This window comes from Haemaphysalis longicornis, unplaced genomic scaffold, assembly GCF_048455015.1.
Source record: "Haemaphysalis longicornis isolate Haplotype H1 unplaced genomic scaffold, Haemaphysalis longicornis Haplotype H1 scaffold_173, whole genome shotgun sequence".
Lineage (NCBI taxonomy): Eukaryota > Metazoa > Arthropoda > Arachnida > Ixodida > Ixodidae > Haemaphysalis > Haemaphysalis longicornis.
In genome coordinates, this window is record NW_027526278.1 from 341,303 (window position 1) to 352,780 (window position 11,478).

General features: G+C 46.4%; 1 protein-coding gene across 1 annotated transcript; it reads left to right on the top strand.

Moving 5' to 3' along the window:
* The first annotated feature begins 1,251 nt into the window (after positions 1–1,251).
* On the top strand, positions 1,252–10,737 carry LOC144166500 (uncharacterized). The gene is made up of 5 exons (XM_077696011.1): positions 1,252–1,370; positions 1,893–2,000; positions 2,091–2,141; positions 2,219–2,254; positions 6,266–10,737. Exon 5 carries the CDS (start codon positions 6,289–6,291, stop codon positions 7,345–7,347), a length of 1,059 nt encoding a protein of 352 aa, XP_077552137.1. The 5' UTR covers positions 1,252–1,370; positions 1,893–2,000; positions 2,091–2,141; positions 2,219–2,254; positions 6,266–6,288; the 3' UTR covers positions 7,348–10,737.
* Positions 10,738–11,478: the final 741 nt, after the last annotated feature.

Here is an 11,478-nt window from a genome sequence, read left to right on the forward strand (position 1 = left end):
TGCAACGCCTGGGCGGATCCGCAACGTGCCAAGGTAATCGAACTGATGCATGCGGTGCGCGCACAGCTGCGCACTTCTGCGGCCTTTCGTTGTCTAAGTGACACGCGCTGTTTTTGTAGCTTTTTTAAAGCAAAGCTTTTTACCTCTACCCTCCAGGGGTTCTTTCGCGACCGTTGGTGTCAAAAGAAAACTCCCGCGAACAAATAAAAGAATTTACTGGCACCGCCAGGAATCGAACTTGGAACAAATCAAGTAACAAAGCCAGAGCCCGTTGTCTTGCCGATTTAGCTACGAGCCCACGCTGAGATGGGGAAGGCAAGTGGTGCACTCACCAAGCACATCTACGGGTTTAACCCCTGCATTCTCGCTGAAAGCCACGCGATAGCGATTAAAGGAAGCTCACACTGACCCAAATCATCTCACTTCTGGTACGCCAATATGTTAAGCAGGTGGCTTCCAGGTGGCCTACCGAGCTTCAGCTGGTGGACAGAGCACAGGCACAGACTGATATGGGCTTTTGTGAAAAAGGAACCACTCCCCTGGACCGCACTCTGGGCCATTCAGAAATATGAATAGAAGTATTTCCTCCTCCTTGTCCTCCTCCTCCTGCTCCTTTTTTGTCTCTGCCACCGATCTCGTCGACTCCGTCCGCGATGCCAGAGATGGAGAAGTGAGATCGTCAACACCGGGTTTCATTTTAATTTTATATAAAAAAAAAGTTTCTGCTCATGTGTTACACCAATACAACTCAACCAACCACCGTTCATGCATCAATTTAACCTCACCAAACACATCTCTTTCAAGTAATAGATAGTGTGGTTAAGTGCATTTCACTTCTTTCTGGTTTCACTATTTGTAAAGTGACGTGAGTGAATTTATATGACGTTGCATGCGTAATCGTTGTGGGTGCCGTTTACAGCTTTGCTTTCCAATCCCATTCGCCGGGTGGATTGGCGCTAATTTTTTTTATGAGCCAACCGTTCCAATGTTTTTGTCAGGCACCATGCATTAGTTGAGAAGAGTTTGTCACAAACACGGTCTACCACTCGTCAGTCACAAAGTGATGTTTTTCTTCGGTGGCTTCCTGTGCTGCCGGTCCTACTATAGCCATCTGCCCGCTAACATTGTTGAACATGAATCCTACATTTAGGAACATAACATGTAAACTGAACTTGTCAATAATGTTTTAAAATGCAGAATATCATGACCACCTGACATGACTTGTGGCACTACTTGTTTTCCCTATGCAGGTACTGCTGCTGATCCTGCTGCTAGTCCAGCTGCTAGTCCAGCTGCTAGTCCAGCTGCTGATCCAGCTGCTGGTCCAGCTGCTGATGTTTTTGCAGCAGCTTTGCACGACGACACAGGAGGTGATAAATATCGATCAATTTATGCGAATATGTTAACTACCAGTGTCTTCTTGTTTTATTCAATGTCCGTTTCGATACAGTGTGTCAGGGGAGGGAACCCCATGTTATCCAAGTCATTATTTACTCCAGCACGTCGCAAAAAGGAGAAACGCGTTTGCTAAGCAGTGTTACTCCTCCACGTTCAATGGCATGCATGTCAGCAACATCGTAATCAATACCAATGAGAAATCTTGCGCAGGCTTGATAGTTAGAGGGGTTGATAGGTTGATAGTCGCACAATAAGGAGCAAAGCTCCTTATTGTGCGACAACTTTTTTGAGCTGTGTTTGCGAAGGAGGCAAAATACTACATACAAAGTGGCACTAGACCTTAGCCCGGTATATTATTATTAGGAACGTTGGCTTCGGAGATTTGGCAGTACTTTTTAACCATAGCCCTAATGGGTTAGTGCGCATTGACAGGGACTTTACTGCAGTCCAAGACAGGCAGATAAATGGCTGAATAACCACATTGCACTCTGCAGGCTCCAACACGGAACCACCACCTGGTCCCTCTGCAGGCCTGCAGGCTGGAAACAGCAGCACAGACACGTGTGGTAGTAGTGACGAGGAGTCACTTGACTGTGCTGCAGGTATGATCTTTCTGCAACTGTGGTGCCTAAAGCAGTATGCTAGGCATGTCAAAGTGATGCATAGTAACCCTTTAGCTTCTGTCAATGCAGGAGGTGCTCTGTGCACAGGTGCTGAAGAGCCCAAGGAGGAGGTCAACAGAAGTAAGAACAATACCTAAATCAGAAACAAACTTTGTTGGAACAATAGTAAACAGTTTCTTGTGCCTTTCCCTCTCCAGGTGCAAACTCCACAAGACGCTCCACTTCTGAGATAGGTACAGTGTACTTTGTTAAACTTTACTTGTTAAACTTTGTTGCAAATCTGCTTCGTGCTCTAGTCATTTTGCTTGCCCCGTGCCATGGCTTTTCATGTCACCCTTTAGTCTTTGCTCCAGGTGTCTTGTATGATCAGGTGTGGTTATTTCCCCCACTTATAGGTGGTGTTCACTTTGTGGGGAGCATCACACATTGCTGCCACCTTTGCATAGAGCTGACCCTTGCTTTGTTCGGCATAAATTACTATACTCACTCGTGTAGGTAGTTCGTATAACATTGTAAAGTTTTATTTACTTTCGGAATTTTGCTATATTTGTCTGCAAAGCTGCAGCAATTAACTGCACCCAGCTGGGGCAGCCACAATACTAGAATGCAATGTCATGTTTAAAGTGGATGCCTTAAATGGCTCGTTAGCGGAAAAACCGCTGTCCATAACAAAACGGCTCCTTTGGAGGGTGGTTTCGTTTAGTAGCCCTTGTGCCCTCAACTCTTTCATGACTGCGGGAAAATCGACAGTTTTTTTAGGGGTCCAAGAAAACATTTTTTTTCTACTAAAAAAATCGGTTAGGCACTAATAACAGGATCACAAAATTCAGATTATTTAACGGCCTTTTCAATAACACCAGTTTTTAAAATGTTTTTATACATCATAGTTGCAAAAAAAAAAATACCAAAGTCAATATTTTTGTCAAGTTGTCGAAGAAAATACCAAAAAAGGGAGTTGTGTATAACAAACCACCCGTAGTAGAAAAAAAATTAGAAGATACATTTTTTAGGGAAACATTTCAAAAACACGCCCTAGAAAAAGTGTCAACTTGCACGGAACATTTCATCAGATACAACAAAATATGTCAGCACGTGTGGTGCTTGTGCCATGCGGTGAAGCTCAACATACTCTTCAAAATGTCTAATTTCGGGTAATTTCCTTGAAGAAATCTGGCGGTTTGACATTATGAGGCATCCATTTGCCCCCACGTAACGTAAAAACATCTTGTCAATGACTGACTGCATTTCTGGCCAGCACAGCAGCACGTGATGCGGAAAACATGCAGGAAGTTGAAAACGGAACTCCGTGGTTGATGCTTGTTGACGTTCATGTGAGGTCAGTTATCTCTCAAAACAAAGTTGCGCTTTATTATCACCATCTGTCTCGCTATTGTAGCCCTGCTTGCAGGAATGAGGTGCGATGCGCTACAATGGACCTTTTTCCAGTACCGGTCCCTCTAGCGGCCGCCACGGCGAAATAAAAATGGCAGTAAGGCGCACCCCCAAGAAAGTTTGGCTTTCCGAGAACTCGTGCACAAAATATCCTGGTCCTGCAGCCCCTCCCGCACTGACCAGTCACCCGCACCTTTCACATGAATGTCACGGTAGCAGGTGAACGTTCTCGTGACTAATCTGTCGTGTCCGAGCCCCCCCCCCCCCCTTTTTTTTTTTCATTTTCGTAACCCCCTCACTGGCAGCCATGTGCTTGGGCAGCGTGGTCAGTCTCAAGCGTTTTCGCCCCTTTCCTTAGAAAGCCATTATTGTATGCACGTACGAACCCACCACGAGGAGTCCAAAGAGAAAAATAGAAAACGTGCAGATTATAGCCGCTCCCTAAGCAGGAAACCGAGGGGCGCGCTTTTGTTTATTTTCCCCGAGGCGCCTGCCAAGAATGGCGTACCGGCAGCCCGCGCATGCGCATATTGCTACTGGAAAAAGGTCCATTGTGCCCTGTAAACTTTGGCCGAGTAGCTGTTGCGCGATAAAAAAGATCACTAAGAGCCTTCTCCAATGGACCTCTCCCTGTATGTAAACAACGTGACGTCACTAAGCGCACGTGCGCGACGGGTGGCGCCTGCTGGCCGCCGCGAAGTGAGGTGGTGGTTGGCAGAAAGCGCCTGCGCCGACGGCACGGCCTGGCCGGGGGGCGGCCGTAAGGAATGATGTGCCGTTGGTTCGTGCCGTCACTGGCTTCCCACATTGCAGGTGGGGGTCTAGCTATCCTAGCTGTGGCCGTTGCACCTCCATGTAGCTTTCCGCATCTACAACCTCCGCAACACTTTCGTTTACCGCACGGTCAACTGAATGGCGACGCTTTCGGATAATCAGTGCACGGCAAAACAGCCTAAACGAGTCATTCTGAAGGTTGGTGCTGTTACGACGCATCCCAAAATGTTTTTTTAAGATTCTTTGTGTTCCGACACATACCAAGGAAAGCTAATTTATTGTTGCTTTCGAGGTCCGCTTAAGCTAAGCGCCGTGCCTCAGGCAGCTAAACGCTCCCTGTTCTTGGTCTCTTTGCGTCGCCCGGAGACAGTGGCGTACACACGATTTCATGTCGAGGGGAAAAAGGAAAGGTAAAGCATGAAAGGATTAAATAGTAAAATAAGCAGCAACGAAACAAAAATATGAAGAGCAAAAGGCGAAACTTATTCCAATAAAAATATCGCGATGATGTCGTTCTCTACGAGATTTACCGATTGTTTTCTTACCTTTACCCCAGTGAAATCTCGAAATGGTTCATCGTCATTGTGAGAGTAACATAGCAGCCACATATGGTTAGTGCGTATATCTTGCGACAGTGCACTGAAATATTTTCGGTAGCCATTATTTCATGATAGTTAAAGTTAGTGTCCATGTACGCCCGCTGCATACGCCAGCGTCGGGAGGCCGCAACAAATGAATACATTCACTGAGTCTGTTCGCTAAGGGCAAATATATTTTTCGAGTCGCAAGAGCGGCCCATCTCGCCCCGAAGGCACGATGCTACATGTGAGCACGGCAAGCATCTCAGTTTTCCGGCACCCTCAAGGCAGAATATAATTGATCAAGGTAAAAATTTATTGTACTTACAAGCAATGAATTTTGTTCGTCTTGAACAGATCCCCCCATAGCAAAAGACCAAACTTGTCGTTGTCGATCAGGCGGCAGGCCAGTATCGCGGATCCCTCGTTGAAACATTTATTTCGCGTCGCCTAAGCAGGTTAGGCATTCATTGTGTTTTTAATACAGTGCTCTACCTCCTCAAAACATGACAATATTTCGCAGCAAGAAAATTTCCGTCTGCCCCCTCCTCCTCCTCCTCCTCCTCCTCCCCCCCCCCCCCCCCCTATTTCACTTGAGCAAATTTCTGCTGGTGCTGCATGATAGCACATGCGCATGGTTCATAAACAGTATCATTTCATTGCACGAATCAGCGCGGACTGCCAATGTAGACGGTATGACCGCGCTTTGGAGAACAGCTGAAGTTCGAGAATGCGAAATGTTGCTACGAGTAAGAGCAGACTATGTCGCTGCTTTGGATGCCAGCCTCTTCGGCACATTGCGCGCATCCACAATACACGCCGAATTTACCTCTGTGGGGACTCCGAAAAGTCTGATGCCGCTGATCTTGCTCGCAAAATTTGGGCAGCCGAGAGCACAGCAGCCCACCGGCATCAGAAAAGCCAACACGTAAACAAAAATCCTACTTTTGCACGCGTCTAATGCAGCCTCACTGCATACGCGCCGCGCGCCAGTCCGAATGTTTTGCCAACCACCCTCCCGGCCACACCCAGCACGTGCGCTCGCCGTGACGTCACGGCCGCCGTGTGACGTACCCCGGGAGAGGTCCATTGGAGCGGCACGAAAACATATTGGAGACTCCGTCCAAATAGACAGTTCAACTAAGAAGCAACACTGGCCCCCTGGCGAGACCCTTGCATGGAAACGAAACTGGCAGCACAACTTAAAACAACCCAGGTGATGCAAATGCGTGTCAAAAAACGTTTTTGTTGCAAAAATGGAAACAAAACTGATTTTGAAAGGCCATTTTCTGATCTAACTCCAAATAGCTTTACTTGTTCCAGCAACGCCTGGAACCCTATGAAAAGGGGCTCCCAAAGTATCGTTCAAATTGAACGATTTTGAATAGGCGCGGTCGGTCACGAAAGAGTTGCACAACGCAGTCATCCTTTGGAGGCCAAAAAAAATACCCAGTAGCCAAGCTCACTAATTCTCTCTCTCTCTCCCTCTCTCTTTCGCAGAAGCTACACTGGCCCTCCTGGACATGCCATCTTCCTGCGAGATTGACGGTTTGAGGAAGGAGCTCAAAGCAACACAGGCTGCCCTCGAGCTATCAACAGGGAGAGAGGCTGCGCTGAAAAGGGAGCTGGAGGAAACCCAAGCGTCCATGAGGAGAGCACAGGAACGGCTTGCACAATGGCAGTTGTATTGTGCAAGCATGGAGGACCGGCAATTGACAGTGAAAGTTCTTACAGGCCTCAGTGAGTGCTACTTTTACACTGGGCTGCCTTCATACAGCGTATTTGAAGGGCTGTACACAGTACTAGCAGGAGGAATGCCACGTTCGAGGAAAGGGCCCGAGCCTATCCTTGATTGTAAGGAGCAGTTTTTTTTGGTGCTTGTGCGTCTCCGCACAGGAATGCCACTGCAGGAAGTCGCACGGAATTTTGGAGTAACAGTGTCACTCTGCAGTAAGCTGTTCTCCAAGTGGATAGTGTACCTACAAAAAGCACTGCGCCAGATGACAAGATTTCCTTCTCTAAAACAGGTTCAGAAGCAGCTTCCTCACCATTTTAGAGAATTTCCAGACACCCGAATCGTCATTGATGGCACAGAAGTGAAAATTCAAACGCCATCTAGTATGGAAGCGCAGAAACTGACTTATTCACCGTACAAACATGCCAACACCATTAAGTTTTTAGTCGGTGCAACACCGGATGGTTATGTGTCATTTGTTTCAAAGGTATGGGGTGGATCAGTTTCCGACAGGCAAATGGTGATTGAGAGTGGCCTGCTGAGCCTCCTGGAGCCTGGCGATGCCATAATGATGGACAAGGGTTTCACCATTTTTGATGTACTTCCTGATGGAGTGAAGGGATACATGCCCCCTTTCAACAAGCCATCCCAGGGTCAAATGACGGCAAATAACGTCATCAAAACAAGAAAAATCGCAAGAGCGCGGGTACACATTGAACGTGTGATTAGACGGATAAAGGAGTTTCACATTCTCGACAGCGGATACCCAGTGAACATGGCTGATGTTGGCAATGCCGTTGTGCAGACATGTGCTTTTCTGAGCAACTTCAAGAATCCAATCGTGTAGTAGCATTTTCTTTTGTCGTTGAACAAAAAGATTGATTGATTGTGGGGTTTACCGCGCCGATGCAACGCAGGCGATGAAGCGCGCCTGAGTGGAGGGCTCCGGATTAATTTTGACCACCTGGGGATCTTTAACGTGCGCCGAAATCTCGTACACACGGGCGTTTTTGCTTTTCTCCTCCATCAGAAAAGTGGCCGCGGCGGCCGGGAATCAAACCCGCGACCTCGTGCTCAGCAGCACAACGCCTTAGCCACTGAGCCACCGCGGCGGGTAGACCTGTTACTTCTGTGCGACTTCCTGCCCATGTGTTAATGCGTGAGCAATAAAAGGGGGAATGGCAAAATTTCTGCACCTCTCTGTCAACTGGAGGAAGCAGGAATGGAAATCACAGTGAGGAAATGCCAATATCAGTAGGCGACAAATGTTTTTCAAACCACCGAGACGGTTACAGTGACAAGTGTGGTTGGCTTGGTGTATAGGAGAATCAAAGGCTACAAACACGCCTTATATCCTTGACTCATTCAAACTACGTCTTCAGCGGCGTGCCTTGGCGACTCAGCGGCGTGATAGCTGCGTGGTGTACACGTGGTAGCACCAACCCCCCAAACACTAAACGCTAACGCAATGCACCCACCCCCTATGCCACGCATTTACTCAAGTCCCCCTCGCGGAGAAATGGGACCATTTTTCTTTTTTTCTTGTTGTCTAGCAAAGGTTCCTTTGCTGAGTTTTTTTTATTTGATTGCGGTTTAACGCGCCGACGCAGCGCAGGCGATGAGGCGCGCCGTAGTGGAGGGCTCCGGATTAATTTTGACCACCTGGGGATCTTTAACGTGCGCCGAAATCTCGAACACACGGGCGTTTTTGCTTTTCACCTCCATCAGAAAAGCGGCCGCCACGGCCGGGAATCGAACCCGCGACCTCATGCTCCTTTGCTGAGTTGCTCATTCCTCCAGCAAGTACTGTGTGCAATCCACCCTTCAAACCGCCCTGTGTAAAACTGACTAGCTGGGAAGAATAACTAGCGTAGCTAGGTTCCTAAAAGGGACACTGAAGTGAACTTGTCACGCTCCCATTTTGCTTGCACTGCGTAGACTAGCTCAAATTAACACACTTTATCCGGTTGACAAGTTGGTAATTATTTGATTAAGCACAAAAGAATAAAAACTACCATGCGCGTTCTGCGGCAGCCGCACCAACTAAACGCTGTGATGACAGGAGGTGGTGCACCCTGATTGGACGATGCCCACGATTAGCATTTAAGCAAGTTTCGGTTCTCTAAAACAACATGCTTGACATCCAACGTTATCTGTGGATGAGCATTCTCGATATCTCAGTAATCGTTGTACCGCGCTTCTGCCATGTTGTCGGCTGTAAAATGCCTAAGATAAGCCTCCCAGGACGGTTTAGAATCGTAGAAATCACTAGCTGAGGCTAGCCATGAATCACTAGCCGTGACGCTGGTATGACGTAAATAATCTGAAAAGATGAAACAAACGGCAGGATTTTGAAGGGATTCAATTTGGTCAACTAAGTTTGCTTTGTCAGGGTCCCAAATGGCAGATGCGTATTCAATTTTAGGTCTGACGACAGTTGTGTATGCAAGTTTGCGGAGGTTGGAGCATGTTTTAGTCTGTGCTTTAAAAAACCCTATGAGCGGTTGGCGGATGCAAGAATGATGCTCATATGATGATTCCATGTCAGGCAACAGTACAGGTTAAGTCCCAGGTAGTTGTAAGTGTCTGCTAGCTCGAGAGTTGTGTTATTTAAGGAACAGGAAGTTTGAATGCGAGATGCGTGGTTTGTAAAGGACAGAAGTTTAGTTTTAGGATTCAGCAGCATTAACCACGTGGAACACCAAATAGATATGTAGTCAAGGTCAGTTTAGAGGGCCAGTTTGTCAGTAAAGCAGGTTATTGTACGGTAAATAACACAGTGATCGGCAAACAGCCTGATCTTTGAAGAAATGCAATTTGGCAAGTCATTGATAAAAATTAGAAAAAATGAAGGGCCAAGGACACTGCCTTGTGGAACACCAGAGTGTACTTGACGAAAAGAAGAATTAACGTTATTAGCAGATGTGAATTGAACCCTTGATGACAGAAACTCTTTAACCCATGCAATTGCAAGAGGGTGCATATTAAGTTGTGTAAGTTTGATTAGCAATCTGTGGTGAGGCACCCGGTCGAAATTTGTCAAGCAGCTTAGGTGACTGTTGTATAGCGCTCGTGCAGTAAGCATCCCCCAAATTTCCACTATATCTCACCTTCTAGCAATTGCATTTCTTAGACGGAAAAGCGTTCGCAGATGCGTAGTCAAGCGACCTGGGCTTGGAGCTATATACAGTGTACAAACCAGTAAAGAAAGGCACATTCTCCATTCACAAACGTGTCCTGGCTTAGTTTTAACTGAGCGAACAAATTGCGACGACCCGTTGGCAGATGACGGACTGAACGCTGGGCCGACTGACTCTGCTGGAAGGTTGGCGAGCCGTGCAGTAGTGCAGTCAAGCCAAGTTATCCCCTCCTGATGGCACACGAAAACGCCAAAAATGGGCGAAGGTGCAGAGAGGAGGACAGCATTTTCGAATTGATTTTTCTATTAAATAAATTCGCGTAAACGCGCTCAGAGTGGTCGAAACATGGCCTGTGGACTCCGGACTGCAATTTGTGCTAGTAATCCCGCAATGTTTACGAATCACTTCAGTGTCCCTTTAAGAGCAGCTTACTAAAACGGGCATCAGCACTGTGTTTGGTGGTGCATGCACGTTGTTTGCTGTTTGCTCATTGTGTGTAACACAACACCCGGGGCCAAAGGCCACCTGACATTTCATAGTATTTGATGCGGGTGGTAAGTCCACTGCTGCAACTAGGGTAACTTTTATAATTGGTTCTGTCAACTGAAAATAGTGTCAGTGTAGTAAATTTGTATTAATGTGGCGTGATATACCCATGTTTTTTCCAAAGCCTACTTTTGTGTGTGAACAGTGTGCTTGTAATGGCAGCACACAGCATATGAAAAACTGGCTACCAACTTCGTAATACAGTACCACGATTACATGTGGGGTTCCTGTGCCTGCATTTGTGTGCCATCAGTGCACCTGTTCAGTATTCTTGTTGCTGTTTTTCCCTACTTTGTTTGGCTATGTTGTCATAAACTGCTATCAGGACAGTAGAGCTGTTTTAAGCATGGCACCAAGATTTGTGTAATGTCTTGTGTACATACAATCACTATTCCTTGAATATACCTGTTATACGAAATTTTACTTGCATGCACCCTGGCAGTACAAGTACTGCAGCTAGCATAAATTCTGGTATCTTTTTCTTGTTCCCCTGATCTTATGTTTTGGTAATTTCGCTCTGTAACTTAGATTTTGATTTTTTCGATGCAAACTAAAACAATGAAGATTTGTGCTCTGTGATGAACTGGTTTGTTGTGAATAAAAGCAGCATTCATGATGACTCAAACAATATATTTCATTACAAAGTGAAAACACACTAGGGGTCACTGCAAAGTGTGAAGAGGAAAACAAGGTTGGGACAAGGAACAAGCAACCAAAACGTACAGCATACTGTTTTTCAGTTCAGAGATTTTGAAGTCTTTCCGGAGCATGTGATCACAAATATCTCTGAAGTTACAAAATTCAAGCACATAGGGAGGCATACCTTCAAAGCAAACACTGGCTTTCAAGGTTGTAGGCAACACATGACGAGTAGCAAAACAGGAAGCATATCCAAGCTTGCAAAAATACCATCTCGAAGCTTGTAATGTAAGTTAACCATTCACTTTTTAATTCTGGGGCTGAACACTATAAAAAGCCATGCCTGCCATCACTAGTGTTATGACGCTGTCAAGAGCTGTGCATGGGGCTTGTGCCTTCATATTTAGTCTTGTATGTGCCTGCTTAGAGGATGGAGCCCCAGGCCACCACAATAGTTTAGGATCAGGGAACCAGAATATTGTAATGGTGGCAGAAGTGGCCCTGTGAAGTGGAAGACAAATCGGGAAAATTTTTCAATTCCCTCTCATCAAAACGCCTTGCGGCAAAGCCAACTTAATTCACACGTTAAAGGGGCCACGCAGGTAAAACCCAACTTCGGTTCATTGAAAAGACTACTTCGTAGAATCGTACTG

Excerpts from the sequence above, each read along its gene's own strand:
- LOC144166500 (XM_077696011.1), top strand. The coding sequence starts at position 6,289 with ATGCCATCTTCCTGCGAGATTGACGGTTTGAGGAAGGAGCTCAAAGCA.